The sequence below is a fragment of the Pseudophryne corroboree genome, chromosome 6, assembly GCF_028390025.1.
Source record: "Pseudophryne corroboree isolate aPseCor3 chromosome 6, aPseCor3.hap2, whole genome shotgun sequence".
Taxonomy (NCBI): Eukaryota; Metazoa; Chordata; class Amphibia; order Anura; family Myobatrachidae; genus Pseudophryne; species Pseudophryne corroboree.
In genome coordinates this window covers 135,762,570-135,787,278 of record NC_086449.1, presented here as the reverse complement: position 1 = coordinate 135,787,278, position 24,709 = coordinate 135,762,570, and the positions used below count along the sequence as shown (strand labels likewise).

The following is a 24,709-nucleotide window of genomic DNA, read 5'->3' as shown; positions in this document are numbered from 1 at the left end:
ACTGGCACCACAATAGGTTGGTTCATGTGAAACGATTACACCACTTTTGGCAGAAATTGCTGACGAGTTCTCAACTCCGCTCTATCTTCATGGAAGATCAAATAGGGGCTCTTGTGAGACAAAGCCGCCAATTCAGACACCCGCCTTGCAGAGGCCAAGGCCAACAGCATGATCACTTTCCAAGTGACGAATTTCAACTTTACCTTACGTAAAGGTTTAAACCAATGAGATTGCAGGAACTGCAAAACCACGTTAAGATCCCATGGTGCCACCGGGGGCACAAAGGGAGGTTGGATGTGCAGCACGCCTTTCACGAAAGTCTGAACTTCCGGAAGGGAAGCCAATTCTTTTTGAAAGAAAATTGATAAGGCCGAAATTTGTACTTTAATTGAGCCTAATTTTAGGCCCGCATCCACCCCTGCTTGCAGAAAATGGAGAAAACGGCCCAGCTGAAATTCTTCCGTAGGATCCTCCTTGGATTCACACCAAGACACATATTTTCTTCAAATACTGTGATAATGTTTCGCCGTTACCTCTTTTCTAGCATGAAGCAGTGTGGGAATTACTTTACCGGGAATACCCTTTCGTGCTAGGATCTTGCGTTCAACCTCCAAGCCGTCAAACGAAGCCACGGTAAATCTTGGTACACGCACGGCCCCTGCTGTAACAGATCCTCTCTTAGAGGAAGAGGGCAGGGATCTCCTATGAGCAATTCATGAAGATCCGGATACCAGGCCCTCCTTGGCCAGTCTGGAATAATGAGGATTGCATGAACCCTTGTTCTTCTTATGATCTTTATCACTTTTGGAATGAATGGAATCGGAGGGAACACATATACCGACTGAAACACCCACGGTGTCACTAGGGCGTCCACCGCTATTGCTTGAGGGTCCCTCGACCTGGAACAATATCTTGGAAGTTTCTTGTTGAGGCGAGACGCCATCATGTCTATTTGAGGAATTCCCCAACGACTTGTCACTTCTGCAAAGACCTCTTGATGAAGACCCCACTCTCCTGGATGGAGATCGTGTCTGCTGAGGAAGTCTGCTTCCCAGTTTTCCACACCTGGAATGAAGACCGCTGACAGGGTGTTTACATGCCTTTCCGCCCAGCTGAGAACTTTTGTGGCTTCTGCCATTGCCGCTCTGCTCTTCGTTCCGCCCTGGCGGTTTACGTACGCCACTGCTGTTATGTTGTCCGATTGAATCAAGACGGGCAGATCGCGAAGAAGATGTTCCGCTTGTAGAAGGCCGTTGTAAATGGCCCTTAATTCCAGAATGTTTATGTGTAGACAAGCTTCCTGGCTTGACCATTTTCCCTGGAAATTTTCCCCCTGTGTGACTGCACCCCAGCCTCGGAGACTCGCATCCATGGTCACCAGGATCCAGTCCTGGATCCCGAATCTGCGTCCCTCTAGGAGGTGAGAGCTGTGCAGCCACCACAGGAGTGAGATTCTGGTTTTGGAAGACAGGATTATCTGTCGGTGCATGTGCAGATGGGATCCAGACCATTTGTCCAACAGGTCCCACTGAAACACTCTGGCATGGAATCTGCCAAACTGAATGGCCTCGTAGGCCGCCACCATCTTCCCTAGCAACCGAGCGCATTGATGAATCGAAACTCTTGCTGGTTTCAGAATCTGTTTGACCAGGTTCTGAATTTCCAGAGCCTTTTCCACTGGAAGAAAAACTCTCTGTAATTCCGTGTCCAGAATTATACCCAAGAACGACAGCCTTGTCGTCGGAACCAACTGTGATTTTGGTAAGTTTAGGAGCCAACCATGTTGTTGCAGAATTGTCAGGGAGAGCGTCATGCTCTGCAGTAATTGTTCCTTGGACCTCGCTTTTATCAGGAGATCATCCAAGTACGGGATAATTGTGACTCCTTGCTTGTGCAGGAGAACCATCATTTCCGCCATAACTTTGGTGAAAACCCTCGGAGCCGTGGACAGACCAAACGGCAACGTCTGAAATTGGTAATGACAATCCTGATCGGCAAACCTCAGGTAAGCCTGATGTGGAGGATATATGGTGACGTGTAAGTAGACATCCTTTATGTCGACCGACACCATAAAAACCCCTTCCCTCAGACTGGAGATCACTGCTCGGAGAGACTCCATCTTGAATTTTCTTAGATAGAAATTGAGGGATTTTAAATTCAGAATTGGTCTGACCGAGCCGTCCGGCTTCGGGACCACGAACATGCTCGAATAAAAGCCTTCTCCCTGTTGTGACGGGGTCCCGTAACAATGACTTGATTTTGACATAGCTTTTGTATAGCACCGCATACCACCTCCCTGTCCTGAAGAGAAACTGGTAAGGCTGATTTGAAAAATCGACGAGGGGGCACATCTTGAAATTCCAGCTTGTACCCTTTGGACACTATTTCTAATACCCATGGGTCTAGGGCCGAACGAACCCAGAAATAACTGAAGAGTCGGAGACGTGCCCCCACTGGTGCGGACTCCCGCAGAGGAGTCCCAGCGTCATGCGGTGGATTTGGTAGAAGCCGAAGAGGACTTCTGCTCTTGGGAACCTGCCACAGCCGGTGACCTTTTTCCCTTTCCTCTTCCTGTAGAAGCAAGGTAGGAAGACCCTCGTCCTCTTTTGTATTTATTGGGCCGAAAGGACTGCATCTGATAGTGGTGCGTTTTCTTTTGTTGTGCAGGAACATAAGGTAAAAAGGATGATTTACCCGCGGTAGCCGTAGATACCAGGTCAGCGAGACCGTCACCAAACAAGACACCACCTTTATACGGCAGAGACTCCATAGCCTTCTTAGAGTCAGCATCAGCATTCCATTGATGAATCTACAATGCTCTCCTAGCTGAGACTGCCATAGCATTGGCCCTTGATCCTAAAAGGTCAATGTCCCTCGCAGCTTCCTTAAGGTAGGCTGCAGCATCCCTGATATGACCCAGTGTCAAAAGAATGCTATCCCTATCCAGGGTATCTAACTCAGATGACAAGTTATCTGCCCACTTTTCAATAGCGCTACTCACCCATGCCGAAGCAACTGCAGGTCTGAGTAGCGTACCCGTAGTGACATAAATGGATTTCAATGTATTTTCCTGCTTACGATCCGCAGGTTCCTTTAGGGCTGCCATGTCAGGAGACGGAAGCGCCACCTTTTTGGACAGTCGTGGTAAGAGCTTTGTCCACAGTGGGGGGTGACTCCCACTTTTCCCTATCCCCAGAGGGAAACGGATATGGGAGGGGGGGGGGGCTGGATTACTGTTTTGCCCCGGGTGACAAGAATCCTAGTTTCGGCCCTGGGTTCAGATTTTGTGATGAGTCAGTGGTATTTGCCTTGTATATAAACAGTATAGATGGGTTTAGTATGAAATACCTACAATCAAAATCCTGACGATCAAAATCCCATCAAGGTCAATAGACAGACATTTAAAATGACGACAGGTCAAAAAGCCGACACAAGGTTTTCATTGTTTTTTTGGTGTGTATGTCGACATGGACACCGTATAAGTGTACCGGGTCCCCTAGCATGGCTCGCCATGCTTCGGGCACAGTGCCTCAATGCGCTCGGCCCACTATTATGTTCCCCCTCCAAGTCTACTGGGATAGTAAAGTATGAACAAGTCGGTTTCAACAATAAAATCATGAAATACTCATGTCGACTTTTTGACCTAACAATATTTTAAATGTTGGTATTTTGACCGTGTCGATATTTGACTGTCGGGATTTTGATTGTAGGTAAATTGATCGCATCCCATATAGATTACAGCATCACTTGCATAATAAGGATAATATGGAAGAGAAGTTATCTGCAGAGATAGGATGACATGTCCGGCCTGTAGTCCCTGTTAAAAAACGCCCACTATTTTATGGTCATAAGAAGACCCAAAATTGCAGGTCTGTACATGTGTTGTACTGTGGCTATAACTTGTTACAGTTCCAAAAACAGTATTTACAGTGCGGTATATGAAAGGGGCTACCTACCTTAGGACATTCTCCCCTCTTTACCACGTTCCAGCCAGTCTAGAACATCAGTCCCTCACTGAAACTATCACTTAATTATTTAGGAGGAGTGGATTATTTTAGATACTGGGACTATATTTACTAAAGTGTGGATTTTTAGAAGTTATGTTGCCCATAGCAACATAGAAGGTGCTAGATAAATAAATCGAATCTGATTGGCTGCCATGGTCAACATCTCCACTTCTAAAATCCACAGTTTAATAAATATACCCCTGGGTGTGGGTGGGAGATCTGCATTTGATGAAAGGTGTGATTGGTCAGGAGACACTGCCATCAAAGCCAGATGTACATTTTGTTGTTTGACTGACTGTGAGGGTCATTGGGGCATATTTATTATAACATGCAGACAGCCCCTGAAAATGAAGACTGGTCAGCGCTGCATATTGCGCCAATAAGGATTCCTTTTTGGGGGGAATGCACCAATATAAGGCTCCGGACACTGGCACTGTACGTTGGGAGACTGCGATCAGTAAGAAGTAAAGTCATGGCATGCATGATCGCTTAACTTCCGGGTCTGGACACAGGAATCGTGAACAGCTCTAGCCTGCCGGAGAGGGATTGCAAGGTTATGGGCTAACTCCACATCAGTGTAATATACAGCTTTATCGGTTTCACAAGATTTTCTTGTACCAAGATTTTAATCTCCTTTTGAAACCATATTTGAGTTACAATTTATTAACGTGATTACCTTCTTTTCCTCCCATTCATCCTTTTTGCCCCCTCCCGCTTTAATTGTCTTGTTTTTAACTTTCTTGCAAACCAACATATGTATTTAAAAAAAATAAAACTAGTCACACATAGGGGTAGATCCAGTTACCAGAAACAATTCACATGTACATAGCTAATAACTGTTCTGAGGCAGAAGATCCACAGTTTCAGGCATTCTGAGTCTTATTGGACCCACACATTAGGTGGAGTAATTCCCCATGCTGCAGAGTCCTGGGTCGGGAGATTGGGGAAATCCAACATGTTGGAAATTCTCAATTTGCCAAATGATTATTATTGGCAAATCTGGGATTTTTTAGCATGCTGTGTTTTTTGCCAATTCCTGAAGGATTGCAATCATCGATGTCTGCTAATCGGCAAAGCGGCCGTCCATGTTGCTTGCTATAGGACCGATGCTTAATATCGTATCCAGACAGTAGAACTATGGTGTTACAATTCTGCTAATTTATAGTAAAAAGAAAAAAAAAATATTGAGTGGCGGAAGAAAGTTTATATACACAGGAGAGGAGAGGTACAGAGATTTGCACCATAAGGTTAAAGAACAGTGGAGAATAGTCCCTGATAAATCCACCAGACATGCTGTAAAGGCCAGCTGTGATACTTCCTGGCTTGTTTCTCAGTATTTATATATTTCAGTTGTGTGCAATGAACACTACTATTCTATCGGGCTTCACCCACTTTGTGGAATGCCCTACCACGTACAATAAGACTCTCCTCTAGTCTCCAAACCTTTAAGCGTTCCCGGAAAACTCACCTATTCAGGCTAGCTTATCAAATTCCGGAACAGCTCACATAACCTTCAAAGGCTTCCCTATCCAATTACAGCCCTACTGTACAGTCCACACATATCCGCCACATATTTTCTCTTTCTTCACTTTCCGTTCCTCCTCACCCTGGTTCTTCAGTGATGTGATATCATGCAGCCCACCTAGAACCTTTACAATCTGGTGGACAACTATGCAATAGATAGCACCTATCTTTGTGTACAGATTGTAAGCTTGCGAGCAGGGCCTTCCTACCTCTATAACTGTTTTTTATTACCCAGTTTTGTCTTATCATTGTGTCCAGTAGTAAAGCGCAACGGAATTTGCTGCACTATATAAGAAACTGTTAATAAATAAATAATCTGTGAGCGCTGGATCACTGCTGGTATGTACAGATGTGTCCTCTTACATCACTGCTGCAGTCGTACCAAACAGCCCCTCTCTGCCACCAGGTCTGTAATACCCCTTTCACACCGCCTGAGGCGGATTGCACACGGGAGCCTGACACGGGAGCTCCCAGGGTGTGACCCGCCTCAGGCACCTTTCACACCACAGTCAGCAGCCCGGCCTATTCAACCCCGGCACCTTTTACACCGCACATGAATACAGGTTATGTGCCAAAAACCCGTGTTCAGAGGCGCTGGTGTGAAAGAGTTATTAGACTCTGCTAGCGCCGGGAGTCTTTTGTGCTGAAAATTCCTTAGTTGCAACGAGCTGTGGCTAGGACGCAGCAGGAGACTGTGCTGATTAATTTGATGCAATATGCAACACCTGAATATCTGTGTGTGACTGAGTCTCTGAATCTGTATACGATATGCTACAATGTACCAGCCACAGCTTTTTTTTCCAATACAAACTCCGTCACACACAATATACTGTACAAGTGTCATACAGTATATCAGATGAATCAGCAGTCTAGTCGTGCGTCCTGGCTGCATCGCGCTGAGACCGAGACGCATATTCATCACAAAAGGACACCCGATGTTAGCAGAGTTGCACAAGACCTGTCGGCTCACTCGGGCCAGGCATTTCGTACTGCTAGGAGTATCACTAACTCCAAACAGGCCCCTGAGTACAGAGTGTGAGGAGTTGTGTAACCGTGGAGTGAGAGAGGGACTGACACACGAGATGCTGAGATTCGTCTTCCTAGAGATCTATTTGTTTTATCAAAGTGGCTAACAAATAGATTAATGGGTTGGCCAGAGTATTGTTCTCCTCATGCTCATCTGTATGTCCCCAGCTTTGAAGTGGGCAGGGATAGACCAATCTATACCCTATGAGATAATCAGTATGTACACAGCAGCACAGAGTATGTAAGAGGATGAGTGTGCTGATCTTGCAGGAGGCTGTGACCTGTTCATTCTTTGATGTCATGCTACAGAGGCCAGGGCAGAGGCAGACAGGGGGAGCAGGGTTCTCCAACAACAGAGTATGACATGTGAGGCTCTCATTAAAGTGATGCAGGAAGCTTGTGGTATGAAATGAAGTTCATACAATCAACTTTATACATTTCTCCCTATAAAACAAAAAAAATACACACACACGCACACATAAAAATGTATATAAATATGGATTCCGCACTCACAGTAAGTCCAATATTATCCTGGGGTGTCATAGACACAATATAATGACTTGCAAATATCAATTACAGCCAAAAATACACAGCTAACAAGGGGGATATGCAAATTTTTGGTATATTTTGGCAAAGTCTCTGCCAGAGTGTGTTAGGAGAAAACACTGTCGCTGGAGCTGTTAAAAAAATATCAGTAGCCTTGAAAAAAAAAAAAAAAATCTGAAGCCATCATTAAATGATGATCAACGAGCTAAATTGACACTGTTCCTTTTATCCACTGTGTACAGTGTGTTCTCAGAGAAGGATTAACAGGGCAGTGGCCCAGCTGCCCCCACCCCGCTTCCTCACTACCACAAAACTACGTCACCAGCGACAATTTCATTGGTAGGGGCCCCCACAAACCTTAATCCGGCCCTGTGTGTTTCATAAAAGCGTTGGATACCAACGAACAATTAATACAACTCATCAACCGAACCAGATCTGTGAAAACGTTGCCTTTCCAAGCTCAAACAGAGCACAGATGTGTCCGTACAGCTCATAGCAGTGCCGGGATTACAAACTACAAGCATTTGTACAGCAAAGTATAGTTCAAAATTGTCTTGTTAATTTAAGTATGGGACAAGAGCTTCCATCATTTTAGGCATAAATGTCTGTGCAACATACAACCGGTCTTAAACGCCATGGTAATCCTGTGTTTAGAGCAATCAATCTGCTGTGTTAAATGTCTAATTTAATGGAAAAACACAGGAAGACAGGCTATGGTTCAGTAGAAGCTAATGACAGAAGGGAGCGGTGATAGGACCGGACACAGGTCTACAACACAAGGTCATGCTCAGAGACAGCTTGCAGCATCAACAAGTGATGGTTGTCTGAAACAGCCTCCATAGAGGAGAGTGGCAGAAGTCATTACATGCAGGTCTACACTGGGATATAAGGTTACTGGGGATCAGATAGGGTCTGGGAGTTGTGCTGCCTACAGCAGTGGGGCAGACTGGGTGGGGCAGCTGGTATCTGCTGTCACAGTCACTGTTGTGCTCCTCCATCACCTTTTCTCTTGTGTTTGTGACCCCTGCCAGCGACTGACTGACATACTCAAGCACCCATGGAGAGGAGAGATTTTGGGTGTCACAGTTCCTCTGAGCTGCGCATGAGGGTGTCAGAGGTCAAGTCACCTAGATTTGTCTGGCCTTCATTCCTCCTACTTAATGGACTCGGTAAGCCTTGTTTCAGTGCGTAAATAAACACAAACAAACACAGCCATAGTGAAGATCAGTCACTAGCCAAGGTGTATGCTTCCATAGAGGTAACATATCTGAGGGCTCTGAGCGGAGGAAGGGGCCGTCTGGGGTCAGTGCACAGGGCTTAATGTAATCCTCTCAATCGCCACTCTCACAGTACCAGCGTAACTGCAAAACAAGGGTGTGGCACAGAAGAAAAGCCTACACCAAAGGCATGTCATTATATCAGGGGGACATTAGCAAATGATGTACACAAACCATCATGGGAGTAAACAAGGACTGGGTGCAATAGAGAACACAATGGACTATGCCGACTATGGACCAGTGATGATTGGGAAGAGGGAGTCATGTGAAAGTGGCATGACAGAATGACAGAGAGAGAGAGAGAGAGAGAGAGAGAGTGTGTAATACAAAAGAAATTTGCAAGCTTTGCCTTTGCATGAACAACCTGCGATAAACCTATACTTACATAGCAACACCTCCCATAGGAAGCCATGGAACAATATGGCTCCCAGAAAACTCAGATCTCTTCAAACAAGATGTTAACCTAACTCACTTCCAACGCCTGATCTGTTGTCCCACCATGTTTCCCTTTTACAATGTACACTGTCACCTCATAATTCTAATTACTTTAGCCTTTAGATCGTATGCCCTTGTGTATCCAGGTTGTGTAAATGTTACATAATAAAGAATTAATTGGCGAGGCTAAGCATCCCTTTAAGATTATTTTTTTCTTCTTCTTTTGGAAAGATGGATGGTAAATTGCACAATCCCCTGCAGAAACAGCACTCAGCATAGCACAAAACATTAACCTTTACATGGTCAGAGTTATTATATGCTCATGAAATCTTCAGCGCTAATAGATTATTTTTAAAGTCCCATTGTGTTCTCTCATTTAGACCATGCCATCCGTTCCGGCACTCTGGTGTTACCCAGTTACCGGGGCTCATCATCAGGGATTACTTGTTTTCCGCTCGGGGTGGGTGTAAGGATAGTCTACAAGTCAGCAGACATCTTGATTTAATAAATGCATCACAGATCCAGCTGCAAACAGGCATGTTTGTCTTCAATGTCTACAGTCACAGAACAACACAGAAGGTCCAAGTATTATGGTGTTTTTCTTTACTTTAAATAAAATTATAAATTAAACAGAGGGGAAGACATTTAAAAAGAAAAAAAAATTGCACACACATGAACTTCAAGTGTATTTGTGAGTAGGAGGCCAGGGAGCAGAGTACAGGTAGAAACTTGAGAGAAGAGGCTGAGCACATAAACAGGAGAGTGGGGCTGGAGGAGGAGGCCAGGGAGCAGAGTACAGGTAGAAACTTGAGAGGAGAAGAGGCGGAGCACATAAACAGGAGAGTGGTTCTGGAAGAGGAGGCCAGGGAGCAGAGTACAGGTAGAAACTTGAGAGGAGAAGAGGCGGAGCACATAAACAGGAGAGTGGTTCTGGAAGAGGAGGCCAGGGAGCAGAGTACAGGTAGAAACTTGAGAGGAGAAGAGGCTGAGCACATAGACAGGAGAGTGGTTCTGGAAGAGGAGGCCAGGAAGCAGAGTACAGGTAGAAACTTGAGAGGAGAAGAGGATGAGCAGACGGGGGAGTGGGCCTGGAGGAGGCGGCCAAGGAGCAGAGTACAGGTATAAACTTGAGAGAAGAGGCTAAGCACATAGACAGGAGAGTGAGGCTGGACATGGACGAGGAAGCCAGGGAGCAGAATACCGGTAGAAACTTGAGAGAAGAGGCTGAGCACACAGACAGGAGAGGGAGGCTGGATGAGGAGGCCAGGGAGCAGAATACAGGTAGAAACTTGAGAGGAGAAGAGGCTAAACACACAGACATGAGAATGGGGCTGGAGGAGGAGGCTCTCTTCCAGGAGCTGGGAGATGATGGGGAGTGTGGAAGAGCAGTTAGAGCTGGGCAGAGAATAACAAAGACAGAGCTGGCGTTACATTTCTTACTTTCCTCACAGCTGGAATCTGTCTTTCCAGATGGATTCAGGCTGACGTCACCACTCCAAATGGATTTTGTCCTAAGCATGGTTACTAAAAGAAAATATCAAGTTGTTTACGGGACATGTACTGGTCTCAGATCCAGCGAGACTTCACATTAATTCTGCTCAGTACTAGCTACCAGTTTCCTCTCCTTAATAATTCATTCCTTTAAAGGGGAATCACAGCTCTGAGCACCTCGCCTGTACCCTATGTAACAAATAAGAAGAGGATATTCCCTCAGGACTAGCTGGGAGCACTGTCACACTGTGTGCGTGCAGTGCAGGATGAAGGAGTGTGCCCTGGGGATTGACCCCATTTGTTATTACTAAATAAGACCCCGCCTAGCTGCTAAAGGTGCATACTGACTGGTGGGTTACCCTAGTTCAGCCCCCTCTTTAGCACAGATGCATATCTCTGTGACTGTTCCGCAACAAATCAATGGTGTGAACATATCACTGAACCCTTTAATGCAATTTGTACCTATATTCTGTAGATAAGCTCCCAAAAGATTTTAAGATTTACATATGCAGAGAAGAAGTGTATACACAAGATCTCGACATAGATACTCATTCAGCTGCCTTTGAATACAGGAAATTTCCCTATAAGCCACGTAAAATGTCAGTAAACTGACACGTGTAATGTTGGTATCTCGGTAGAGAGTGCAGACTCTAAGAACTTATCTGTAAATGTAGAAATGCTTTCACCCAAGGGAGCAGGTGTCTTCAGAAAATGATTGCATTCATACAATCATATCCCTCCCATAAACCCTGTATTTTAACTCTTTAGTGCTCCAGAAAGAATGCGCCAGTTCCTGTGTATCACAGAACACGAGGCATCGTCGTAGGTCACCGGGAGAAAGACGCAGCGCAATCAGGAAAGCAAGGGAAGGGCTGAAGTGAAAGTTAAAGTGTACTTGTCATGTTCACGCAGTGATGTCAGCCATTATTTGTGGGCTGAACTAATAGTCAGCCTAGACAAGTCACCAGGATCTAGTGACATCACTATGGCATGAGGCACTTTAAACCTAGCTCCTAGTGAATTGATAGGCTGAATTCTCTCAAACAGTAGTTTAGCACACAGAATGGCTGCCTTTCATGCGGAGGTAATGAGTGAACTTTAATAATCCAACAGCCAAGTATGGAAGGTTTCATGCTTCCTATCTCTTTATACTAGAATGAGATCTGCCAATGCCAGTACTGGAATCATTTTAAAACAACAATTCTCAAAATTACACCTTGCAGAGATCACTTATAAGAGTCTTAATGCCGGTAGAAGTGCAAGAATGGCATTATTTCAGAGGGGAATAATGTGCAGCCTATCTATAGCTGTGCTAAGTCCTCCAAACAAGACACACATCGCACCCCTTTATTAGTGACAGGATGGGGGACCCTGAGGCATAAAACATGGCTTTTATCTGTTGCCTCCCATCAAGTCCCAGATGTCGGTTCCAGGAACCAGGTAAACCCCACATGCCAGACTTCATCAGGATTCCTCCCTCGCTCCAGAGGAGGGAGCCGCTGAGCAGTTCACACAGGAACCATAAGAGTGACAGGCAGGTTAATCCTTTCAATCCATCCAAGGTAGGGAAGATGTGCAATATGTTTTGCCGACTGTTCATCACAAGGTGCCGGGCAGCCCAGACGGCTGTATTCCTTGCTCTGCCCACAGCGCAGAAGACGATGTATTCCGCTGCATACGGCGGTGGATACGTCGTAGCCTTAATACATAGAGCATGATAGACAGCAAGACCACCAGGAAACAGACCAAGAACAGGTAGTGGTTGTACACAAACGATGCCCCACGCCAGTGAGGATGGCTACCACGGAAGTGGTCCTGTTGGATGTCTCTGTGAACAATACAAGTTCAAAGACCTGGTTTATACCAAGAAAAGCGCCCGTTTACAGTATTGTAGTTTATTAAATCACTCAGTAGTCTGCATGGGTGAAATAATGCAACTTAAATGTGATCAGTTAGGTCTGTATATACTGTATTTGACTCACCATCAGCAGCATTTAGCTGTAGTCTGCCTAACAGATTTCTCAATTTCATTATGCCAATATATAAATACAGAATACAAGTTACTATGAAACCTTTTTCTATCTTTTTACCTCAGTGGCAGGAAGCGTGTGCGATACAAGATGGCTCCCAGCGTCCACTGTACCTCCTTATCATACACCTGCAGGACAGTCTTTAGGCTGCTGTAATTGGCAGGGAACGAGAAGCCAGTGTGAAAAACCTCATACATCCAGGCAGACTTGAAGCACTGATACCTGTAATCCGAAAACAGGAGAGGTATTTGTCAGTCGGTGGAAACAACAAAGCATTACATCTGTGAACGGAAACATTTATGTAGACTTCAGAATAAAACACATCAATAATCAAACAGGAAAAGATGATGAGAACTGATGTTACCATATCCCCCACCTCCATAATTGTTATTTAATACTCACTTCAGCCTGTGCATGTCGGCATGTGATGCGTACAGGCCACGATCAAACCTTTCTTTTAAAACGTACCATTTTGTTGCGCAGTAATCCTAAGGGTACAAGGAAAGGATGTTATAATGAGAGAAAATGAAAGGAAAAGTCCTTCTGATGACCTGTAACAGTTCCCCCCCATTAGTGATTGTGCAGGGCTTCTGTGCAAGGACTAGGGAAGCCAATCCCGGGTATCAGGATTGAAAAAAGGCCAATCCCAGGATTCCCAGAATTGGCTCTTAACTATGTGGCCGCCACCTCGCCCTGCACACATAACTCACCATATACCAGGGGCGGGCGGGTGGGGAACATCCTCCGCTCTCTTCTGGCGGCTCCCAGCGGCGTGTGATGGCGCAGCGTGACCTCTCACGCTGTGCTGGGGAGCGGGAAGAAGGAAGCTGGGCAGCGTCTGAGCGTCCTGTGGACGCTCACCGCTGATCCCTCAATCCCTGGCATTGGAGCTTCCAATCCCGGGATTGAATCCCGGCCGTTTTTGGCCCTAAATCTCGGGATCCCGCCGATCCCGGGATTGGCCACCATAGCCAGGACCCTTTGCTTGATTTATGCTGCTTCTAGAAGAGGAGTACCGGGCAGCATTAAACAAATCAAATTCCTAGGAGAAATGGGATCTGTACTTGGGTAACTAACAGAATGTTTGGCAAAGCACTGTTATGGAGGGTGCGATATGGGAGGCCGGCTGTCGGGAGGCCAGCTGTCACATGACCAACACCGGCATCCTGACAATTAGAATGCTGACAGGGGACGGGGTAATGGACGCATCCCATTATGGAGCATAGATCAGAATTAATGGAGAAGAGCCCTAAGAATGCTCTTCAACTGCAGACAATCTCTTCTTACCTGTGCTGCTCGTAGGAAGCGGACTGATTTGTAGTCTCCCCCCATACGCAGAACATCCTCTGTGCAATAGTAGAACTCTGAGAAGCCATAGAACTCGCTGTTGTGGTAGGGCAGTGGGGGCTGGTAAATGCCATTTAAGGTAGTCTGTGTCTCATTGGACAAGTTCATGAGAGGCTGGATGATCCGGCGGCAGAGACTGAAGTCACCCGTACCACGCAAGAACATGGTCTGTCCCTCCTGCTGAATCTTATCTGGGATATCAAAAGGAAGGCATGGGTCCATGTATGGCACATCTGGAGACAGACCCACCTTCTTTCCTAGAAGCCTGAGACCAGTAACCACAGTCAGAATGATTCTATAGCAACTTTATTTAATCAATGTTTACAAACCTATAAAGCAGTACGGATGGTGTAATGGTTAGCATTACTACCTCACAACACTGAGGTCATGGGTTTGATTCCCACCATGGCTCTACCTGTGCGGAGTATGTATATTCTCCCCGTACTTGCGTGGGTTTCCTCCGGGTGCTCCGGCTTCCTCCCACAATCCAAAAATATACTGGTAGGTCAACTGGATTCCAACACAACTTAACCCTAGTATGAATGTGTGCTCGTGTCCATGTGGTAGGGAATATAGATTGTAAGCTCCACTGGGGCAGGGACCGATATGAATGGGCAAATAGTCTCTGAAAGCGCTGCGCTATATCAATAACTGGTAATAAACAATAAACACACATGATCATGAAGATGTGGCCCTCACCTGTTCTTCTCCATTGTGCTGGAGAAGATATAACCCTCATATCTCTGCCGAGCAGCATTGCCCCCAAAGCCCAGGAAAGTGGCCACGTACACCCTGTACACGTGCTGGGTCTCGTGGGCATCGCAGCCAAGGTTGAACTCTGCCAGCAGGTTCTTAGCCATCTCTTCCTGCAGACAGATGGAAAGGTGGGACAGTTGTCAGATGGCAGCGAGCGGACACAGCACATGCAGTGCACACAGAGACATGTCTGGGTATAAGTATCTTCTAGACGTACATAACATGCAGACCTTACAGAACCTCATGCAGATTTAGCTTTATTTTTGTAATGAAGCACCCTCACTCTTCCCTACTGGAATCTGAATTCCCATGATGCTCCAGAGCCCAGACTATTTCATAGTCAGGTGCGTCTGTAACCTCCACTTGCACCGAAGCTAATGGATGCGAGTCCTGGAGCATCATGGGACCGCAGGAGCAGACAAGGGCGTGCTGCAGCTGTACTTGCATGGCCCTGTGCTTTGCTAGTTCCAGGGGTATGTGCTTATTTATGAAAAGAAATAATCACATTCTTTTAAGACCAGTTCTGACATTTTTCTTCTTCTTTTCTATATACTTTACAAATAAATGAACAGTATTCATGCCAGTGATGAAGAATATGAGTGCTGCACTCAGGCATGTATTTCTTTTTTTCGGAAAAAGCAAATTGCAAAAGCAGGATGGGATGAGTCACGCATCTACTTGCTAAGATTTCTAAGGTTACCTGCATTTGTGATCCAAGATTGAAAAAAATAAAAAAAAAATACAATTGTTTTAAATTAACACCAATTCTACTGTATTTACACTCATAATGAAATAAGAAAAAAAAATTATAATGTGTAAAAAAGAAAAAAAAGTAAAAAAAAGTAAATGGGAAATGTACCACAGTCACTGTGGCATAAAGCAAAATGTAGGGACTTCGTATGTGTATTGTTTATAGTATCAGACATCGTTTTATCAGCATTTTTCCTTTTGTACAGCATGAAGTACATCATGTTCCTGGCACACTATTCGGCGTCTAGAGAAGGGGTAAGACAGAACAGGAGTCTTTATACTGAAACATCATTACATGAATCCTGGCTCTCTTTATGAGGCTCTGGGAGCCAGAACTCTGCAGTCCCACGATACTAACCCCATGTTCTATGGCTATACATGAGGGAACATCAGGAGAAGCACAGTGACCGTTCTGCATTAACCAGAGGGCGTAGGTCATGTCCCTCCCACAGTTAATATATGGTCAGTAAAAGAGAACATAATGACAGTGTGTTAGATGCAATTCCATGTATTCAGCATTACAGAGTCTCCGTTTACTAAAATTACCTTTAGTTTTCGCTGACTCCTGATTACTTGCCAGCATGGAATACTAGTTTTCTCCCTCAGGCTGTGTAACTTAATCCTGCAGAGCGGGTTCCCTGCATCAGTGTGTAGCGCTGCCGGATTACATATGCAGCGTACTTAGGTGACCTAAGGCTCTTCAGTTATTGTTGCTGAACGATCTTAATCTCCCGATGTGATTGGTCATTCGCTCTAAACTCATTGTATGCAACCAAAATCTTAATCCATGTAAAACCAGGTTGCTGTGTGGAAAGCATTGCTGTATTTATTTTCTGTGGATTACATTTTGTACAAAACTCTCCCTCCTTACCATTGTAGCAGTTGCAGCCTTTAATACAGTAGGTCTAACCCCTGCTCTCACAAGCTATCCCTCTGACCAGGCAAGTTTATCTTACTGCTGTAATTAGTGTGTTACTGTCGCTTTCCAGCTGTCACTCAGCAACTTCCTCACAAGGGAGAGAGAGAATAAGTATAGTCTGCATGAGAACATGGCTGGTACTAATGATGGGTTACCTCTACATTGCTTCTCACTGATCCTGTGCCCAATCCCTACAGCACACCTGCAGTCTCATGTAACACAGCTGTGCCATCTTTATTGCCTGGAAACCCAGAGAGTGAGCAGTATCCGTTTTGGGAATCAGCAGCCTTGTGTTGGACAGGTGCCACTGTATGGCCAGAGAAAGCTGCAGCCTATACGTGCACATGTGCAGAGTTGGATTAACAACAGGATAACTGGGGCAGTCGCTAAGGAGACCCCACACACTGTGGGGCACCCACACGTAACCACATTACCAGTATGGGAGGCACTGTGGCATACGTGATCCGAGGTTTCTGTGGGGGCACTACAGTGTTGGTGCTGGGAGCATTTATACATTATATTTTTTAAGAACATCGCTAGCATACCTTAATGACAATATTATTGGCAGGGGCCCCCCACAATTTAGTGTCCCTGGGACCCCCAGAAACCTTAATCCGGATCTGCAGATGTGTGTACGGAGAGCAACATATTTATCCCAAATATACTCTGAAGCTACACGTAGGACAAAATTTACTAAAAAAATCGAGTTTGTCCGATTTGTGTTTTTTTTTTCTAAGTCCCAACACGGGAATTCACTAAGCACCAATCTCGGCAGTGTTTGGACTATTCGTAATGGTTTGAATGACAAAGTTCAGAAATACGAATGAATAGACCATCGGTCAAACGCGGCTGTTATTTCATACAACACGGGTATTCACTATTCATTCGGATTTGGGTGTTAGTCTCTGAGTGCTCAAGTGCGGGTGTATTTTTTTGCGAATCGTTAAAAAAAGCAGCAAAAAAATAGACCTGCTTTTTCCAGTCGAGTTTGGATAACCATGCACGGATCAGTGAGATCTGTGCATGGTTATCTATGGGAAAGGGTCTGTTTAATGTAAAAACTGGGGGGAAAAATTGCGTGGGGTCCCCCCTCCTCAGCATAACCAGCCTCGGGCTCTTTGAGCCGGTCCTGGTTGCAAAAATATGGGGGAAAAATTGACAGGGGTTCCCCCATATTTTAACAACCAGCACCGGGCTCTGCGCCTGGTCCCAAAAATACGGGGGACAAAATGCGTAGGGGTCCCCCGTATTTTTAACACCAGCACCGGGCTCCACTAGTCAGAGAGATAATGCCACAGCCGGGGGACACTTTTATATAGGTCCCTACGGCCCTGGCATTAAATCACTAACTAGTCACCCCTGGCCGGGGTACCCTGGAGGAGTGGGAACCCCTTAAATCAAGGGGTCCCCCCCCTCCAGCCACCCAAGGGCCAGGGGTGAAGCCAGAGGCTGTCCCCCCCATCCAAGGGCTGCGGATGGGGGGCTGATAGCCTTGTGAAAAAATAGAATATTGTTTTTTGTAGCAGTACTACAAGTCCCAGCAAGCCTCCCCCGCAAGCTGGTACTTGGAGAACCACGGAGGAAAAACGGGCCCGCTGGTACCTGTAGTACTACTACAAAAAAATTACCCAAATAAAAACAGAACTCACACACCTTGAAAGTAAAACTTTATTACATACATGCACACCTACATTCACACATACTTACCTATGTTCACACGAGGGTCGGTCCACTTCTCCAAGTAGAATCCAAGGGTTACCTGAAAAAAAAATTATACTCACAAAAATCCAGTGTAGATCGGTCCTCTTCTGAGCTTGTAATCCACGTACTTGGCAAAAAAAACAAACCGGAAACCCGACCACGCACTTTAAGGGGTCCCATGTTTACACATGGGACCCCTTTCCCCGACTGCGAGGACCCCCCCTGACTCCTGTCAAAGAGGGTCCCTTCAGCCAATCAGGGAGTGCCACGTCGTGGCACTCTCCTGATTGGCTGTGCGCTCCTGTAGTGTCAGTGAGGCTGCACACGGCAGAGATACAATGTTGCGCCTATGCGCTCCATTGTATCCAATGGTGGGAACTTTGCGGTCAGCGGTGAGGTTACTTTCGGTCAACCGCTGACCGCAAAGTTCCCACCATTGGATACAATGGAGCGCATAGGCGCAACATTGTATCTCTGCCGTGCGCAGCCTGACTGACAGCTCAGGAGCGCACAGGCAATCAGGAGAGTGCCACGACGTGGCGCTCCCTGATTGGCTGAAGGGACTCTCTGTGACAGGAGTCACGGGGGGTCCCGGCAGTCGGGGAAAGGGGTCCCATGTGTAAACATGGGACCCCTTTCAGTGCGTGGTTCGGGTTTTTCGGTTAGTTTTTTTGCCAAGTACGTGGATTACAAGCTCAGAAGAGGACCGATTTACACTGGATTTTTGTGAGTATAATTTTATTTTCAGGTAACCCATGGATTCTACTTGGAGAAGTGGACCGACCCTCGTGTGAACATAGGTAAGTATGTGTGAATGTAGGTGTGCATGTATGTAATAATAAGAATTTACTCACCGGTAATTCTATTTCTCGTAGTCCGTAGTGGATGCTGGGAACTCCGTAAGGACCATGGGGAATAGACGGGCTCCGCAGGAGACTGGGCACTCTAAAAGAAAGATTAGGTACTATCTGGTGCGCACTGGCTCCTCCCTCTATGCCCCTCCTCCAGACCTCAGTTAAGGAAACTGTGCCCGGAAGAGCTGACACAACAAGGAAAGGATTTGGAATCCAGGGTAAGACTCATACCAGCCACACCAATCACACTGTACAACTTGTGATAACCATACCCAGTTAACAGTATGAACAACAACTGAGCCTCCTTTTACGGATGGCTCATAACAATAACCCTGTAGTGAAGCAATAACTATATACATGTATTGCAGAGAGTCCGCACTTGGGACGGGCGCCCAGCATCCACTACGGACTACGAGAAATAGAATTACCGGTGAGTAAATTCTTATTTTCTCTGACGTCCTAGTGGATGCTGGGAACTCCGTAAGGACCATGGGGATTATACCAAAGCTCCCAAACGGGCGGGAGAGTGCGGATGACTCTGCAGCACCGAATGAGCAAACTCAAGGTCCTCCTCAGCCAGGGTATCAAACTTGTAGAATTTAGCAAACGTGTTTGAACCCGACCAAGTAGCAGCTCGGCAAAGCTGTAAAGCCGAGACCCCTCGGGCAGCTGCCCAAGAAGAGCCCACCTTCCTTGTGGAATGGGCTTTCACTGATTTAGGATGCGGCAGTCCAGCCGCAGAATGTGCCTGCTGAATCGTGCAACAGATTCAGCGAGCAATAGTTTGCTTTGAAGCAGGAGCACCCAGCTTGTTGGGTGCATGCAGGATAAATAGTGAGTCAGTTTTCCTGACTCCAGCCATCCTGGAAACATAAATTTTCAAAGCCCGGACTACGTCCAGCAACTTGGAATCCTCCAAGACCCGAGTAGCCGCAGGCACCACAATAGGTTGGTTCAAATGAAACGCTGATACCACCTTTGGGAGAAATTGGGGACGAGTCCTCAATTCCGCCCTGTCCATATGGAAGATCAGATATGGGCTTTTACATGACAAAGCCGCCAATTCTGACACACGCCTAGCCGAAGCTAAGGCCAACAGCATGACCACCTTCCACGGGAGATACTTTAGCTCCACGGTCTTAAGTGGCTCAAACCAGTGTGATTTCAGGAAATCCAACACAACGTTAAGATCCCAAGGTGCCACTGGAGGCACAAAAGGGGGCTGAATATGCAGCACTCCCTTAACAAACGTCTGAACTTCAGGCAGTGAAGCCAGTTCTTTTTGAAAGAAAATAGATAGGGCCGAAATCTGGACCTTAATAGATCCTAATTTTAAGCCCATAGACACTCCTGACTGTAGGAAGTGCAGGAATCGACCCAGCTGGAATTCCTCTGTAGGGGCCTTCCTGGCCTCACACCAAGCAACATATTTTCGCCATATACGGTGATAATGTTTTGCTGTCACGTCTTTCCTAGCCTTTATCAGCGTAGGAATAACTTCATCCGGAATGCCCTTTTCCGCTAGGATCCGGCGTTCAACCGCCATGCCGTCAAACGCAGCCGCGGTAAGTCTTGGAACAGACAGGGCCCCTGTTGTAACAGGTCCTGTCTGAGAGGCAGAGGCCATGGGTCCTCTGAGATAATTTCTTGTAGTTCTGGGTACCAAGTTCTTCTTGACCAATCCGGAACGATGTGTATAGTTCTTACTCCTCTCTTTCTTACTATCCTCAGCACCTTGGGTATGAGAGGAAGAGGAGGGAACACATAAACCGACTGGTACACCCACGGTGTCACTAGTGCGTCCACAGCTATCGCCTGAGGGTCCCTTGACCTGGCGCAATATCTTTTTAGCTTTTTGTTGAGGCGGGACGCCATCATGTCCACATGTGGCAGTTCCCAGCGATTTACAATCTGTGTGAAGACTTCTTGATGAAGTCCCCACTCTCCCGGGTGGAGGTCGTGTCTGCTGAGGAAGTCTGCTTCCCAGTTGTCCACTCCCGGAATGAACACTGCTGACAGTGCTAGCACGTAATTCTCCGCCCATCGAAGAATCCTTGTGGCTTCTGCCATTGCCATCCTGCTTCTTGCGCCGCCCTGGCGGTTTACATGGGCGACCGCCGTGATGTTGTCTGACTGAATCAGTACAGGTTTGTTTTGAAGCAGGGGCTCTGCTTGCCTCAGGGCGTTGTAAATGGCCCTTAGTTCCAGTATATTTATGTGTAGTGAAGTCTCCAGACTTGACCACTGGCCTTGGAAGTTTCTTCCCTGAGTGACTGCCCCCCATCCTCGGAGGCTTGCATCCGTGGTCACCAGGACCCAGTTCTGTATGCCGAACCTGCGGCCCTCGAGAAGATGAGCACTCTGCAGCCACCACAGCAGAGACACCCTGGCCCTTGGGGACAGGGTGATCAACCGATGCATCTGAAGATGCGATCCGGACCATTTGTCCAACAGATCCCACTGAAAGATCCTTGCATGGAACCTGCCGAAGGGAATTGCTTCGTAAGAAGCCACCATCTTTCCCAGGACTCGCGTGCAGTGATGCACCGACACCTGTTTTGGTTTCAGGAGGTCCCTGACCAGAGATGACAATTCCTGGGCTTTTTCCACCGGGAGAAACACCTTCTGCTGTTCTGTGTCCAGAATCATGCCCAGGAAAAGCAGACGCGTCGCAGGAAACAGCTGCGACTTTGGGATATTCAGAATCCAGCCGTGCTGTTGCAACACTTCCTGAGAGAGTGCTACGCTGACCAACAACTGCTCTCTGGACATCGCCTTTATGAGGAGATCGTCCAAGTACGGGATAATTATAACTCCCTTCTTTCGAAGGAGTATCATCATTTCGGCCATTACCTTGGTAAATATTCTCGGTGCCGTGGAGAGACCAAACGGCAACGTCTGGAATTGGTAATGACAGTCCTGTACCACAAACCTGAGGTATTCCTGGTGAGGTGGGTAAATGGGGACATGCAAGTAAGCATCCTTGATGTCCAGCGACACCATAAAATCCCCCTCTTCCAGGCTTGCAATAACCGCCCTGAGCGATTCCATTTTGAACTTGAACTTCTTTATATAAGTGTTCAAGGATTTTAAATTCAGGATGGGTCTCACCGAACCGTCCGGTTTCGGTACCACAAACATTGTGGAATAGTAACCCCTGCCCTGTTGAAGGAGGGGGACCTTGATTATCACCTGCTGGAGGTACAGCTTGTGAATTGCCGCCAGTACTACCTCCCTTTCCCTGGGAGCAGCTGGCAAGGCTGATTTGAGGTAACAGCGAGGGGGAGTCGCCTCGAACTCCAGCTTGTATCCCTGAGATACAATTTGTACAGTCCAGAGATCCACTTGTGAGCGAACCCACTGGTTGCTGAAGTTTCGGAGACGCGCCCCCACCGCACCTGGCTCCGCCTGTGGAGCCCCAACGTCATGCGGTGGACTTAGTGGAAGCAGGGGAGGATTTTTGTTCCTGGGAACTGGCTGCCTGGTGCAGCTTCTTTCCTCTACCCTTGCCTCTGGCCAGAAATGATGCTCCTCTGATCCGCTTGCCTTTCTGAGGCCGAAAGGACTGCATTTGATAATACGGTGCTTTCTTAGGCTGTGAGGGAACCTGAGGTAAAAAAGTCAACTTCCCAGCAGTTGCTGTGGATACGAGGTCCGAGAGACCGTCCCCAAATAATTCCTCACCCTTATAAGGCAAAACCTCCATGTGTTTTTTAGAATCAGCATCACCTGTCCACTGCCGAGTCCATAATACTCTCCTGGCAGAAATGGACATTGCATTAATTCTAGATGCCAGCAGGCAAATGTCCCTCTGTGCATCCCGCATATATAAGACGACGTCTTTTATATGTTCGATGGTTAGCAAAATAGTATCCCTGTCGAGGGAATCAATGTTGTCTGACAGGGTATCAGTCCATGCTGCTGCAGCACTACACATCCAGGCTGAAGCAATAGCAGGTCTCAGTAGAGTACCAGAGTGTGTATACACAGACTTCAGGATAGCTTCCTGCTTTCTATCCGCAGGATCCTTTAGGGCGGCCGTATCCTGAGACGGCAGTGCCACCCTTTTTGATAAGCGTGTTAGCGCCTTGTCCACCCTAGGGGATGTTTCCCAACGTAACCTATCCGTTGGCGGGAAAGGGTACGCCATCAGTAACCTCTTAGAAATCACCAGTTTCTTATCAGGGGAACTCCACGCTTCTTCACACAAATCATTTAATTCATCAGATGGGGGAAAAGTCACTGGCTGCTTTTTCTCCCCAAACATAATACCCCTCTTGGTGGTAACCGGGTTAATGTCAGAAATGTGCAATACATTTTTCATTGCAGTAATCATGCATCGGATGGCTTTTGTAGACTGTACATTTGTCTCATCCTCATCTACACTGGAGTCAGACTCCGTGTCGACATCTGTGTCTACCATCAGAGCTAGCGGGCATTTTTGAGCCCCTAACGGCTTCTGTGTCGCCTGGGCAGGCGCGGGCTGAGACCCCGGCTGTCCCAAGGCTGCTGCGTCATCAAACCTTTTATGTAAGGAGTTGACACTGTCGGTTAAGACCTTCCACATATCCATCCAATCAGGTGTCGGCCCCGTCGGGGGCGACACCACATTTATCTGCCCCTGCTCCGCCTCCACGTAACCCTCCTCATCAAACATGTCGACACAGCCGTACCGACACACCGCACACACACAGGGAATGCTCAGACTGAAGACAGGACCCCACAAAGTCCTTTGGGGAGACAGAGAGTATGCCAGCACACACCACAGCGCTATATAACACAGGGATTTACACTGCAAATAAGTGATTTTCCCAATAGCTGCTTGTCTGTATCGATTTGCGCCTAAATTTATGTGCCCCCCCTCTCTTTTTAACCCGTCTTGTACCTGGATACTGCAGGGGAGAGCCTGGGGAGCGTGCTTCCAGCGGAGCTGTGAAGGTAAATTGGCGCTGGTGTGCTGAGGAAGAAGGCCCCGCCCCCTCAGCGGCGGGCTTCTGTCCCGCGTTTTCTTTAACTTAATGGCGGGGTTTTTTACACATATACAGTTAACTGACTGTATTATGTGTATTTTTAGCCAAAAGGTAATATAAATGCTGCCAAGGGCGCCCCCCCCCAGCGCCCTGCACCCTACAGTGACCGGAGTGTGTGGTGTGCTGTGGGAGCAATGGCGCACAGTTGCAGTGCTGTGCACTACCTTAGTGAAGACAGGAGTCTTCTGCCGCCGATTTCATCGTTCTTCTTCTGTCTTCTGGCTCTGCAAGGGGGACGGCGGCGCGGCTCCGGGAACGGACGATCGAGGTCAGGCCCTGTGTTCGAACCCTCTGGAGCTAATGGTGTCCAGTAGCCTAAGCAGCACAAGCTAGCTGCACGCAGGTAGGTTTGCTTCTCTCCCCTCAGTCCCACGTAGCAGTGAGTCTGTTGCCAGCAGATCTCACTGAAAATAAAAAACCTAACAAATACTTTCTTTTCTAGCAAGCTCAGGAGAGCCCACTAGGAGCACCCAGCTCTGGCCGGGCACAGATTCTAACTGAGGTCTGGAGGAGGGGCATAGAGGGAGGAGCCAGTGCACACCAGATAGTACCTAATCTTTCTTTTAGAGTGCCCAGTCTCCTGCGGAGCCCGTCTATTCCCCATGGTCCTTACTGAGTTCCCAGCATCCACTAGGACGTCAGAGAAAAAGTTTTACTTTCAAGGTGTGTGAGTTCTGTTTTTATTTGGGTATTTTTTTTGTAGTAGTACTACAGGTACCAGCGGGCCCGTTTTTCCTCCCGCATGCTGGTACTTGTGGTTCTCCAAGTACCAGCTTGCGGGGGAGGCTTGCTGGGACTTGTAGTACTGCTACAAAAAAACAATATTCTATTTTTTCACAAGGCTATCAGCCCCCCATCCGCAGCCCTTGGATGGGGGGGGGGGGACAGCCTCGGGCATCACCCCTGGCCCTTGGGTGGCTGGAGGGGGAGGGACCCCTTGATTTAAGGGGTTCCCACTCCTCCAGGGTACCCCGGCCAGGGGTGACTAGTTAGTGATTTAAAGCCAGGGCCGCAGG

At 47.1% G+C, this 24,709-nt stretch overlaps 2 protein-coding genes across 5 annotated transcripts in view; both read right to left on the bottom strand.

The window, feature by feature from the left end:
• The window catches only part of LOXL2 (lysyl oxidase like 2), a 234,189-nt gene extending 223,852 nt beyond the window's left edge, over nt 1–10,337 (bottom strand). Inside the window, exon 1 of one of the 2 annotated variants that reach the window (XM_063931871.1) lies at nt 10,256–10,337. The gene's annotated coding sequence lies outside the window, so the exon portion shown is untranslated. The remainder of the gene's footprint in view (nt 1–10,255) is intronic. The other variant, XM_063931872.1, reaches the window with a different exon arrangement.
• The window catches only part of ENTPD4 (ectonucleoside triphosphate diphosphohydrolase 4), a 114,704-nt gene continuing 99,390 nt past the window's right edge, over nt 9,396–24,709 (bottom strand). For 2 of the 3 annotated variants that reach the window (XM_063931875.1, XM_063931874.1), the window contains exons 9-13: nt 14,383–14,549; nt 13,624–13,948; nt 12,739–12,824; nt 12,397–12,558; nt 11,429–12,134 (exon numbers count right to left, since the gene is read on the bottom strand). In XM_063931875.1, coding sequence (XP_063787945.1) covers nt 11,906–12,134; nt 12,397–12,558; nt 12,739–12,824; nt 13,624–13,948; nt 14,383–14,549 — 969 coding nt within the window. In that variant the 3' untranslated portion in view covers nt 11,429–11,905. Of the gene's footprint in view, nt 10,340–11,428; nt 12,135–12,396; nt 12,559–12,738; nt 12,825–13,623; nt 13,949–14,382; nt 14,550–24,709 lie in introns of those variants that run through there. The other variant, XM_063931876.1, reaches the window with a different exon arrangement.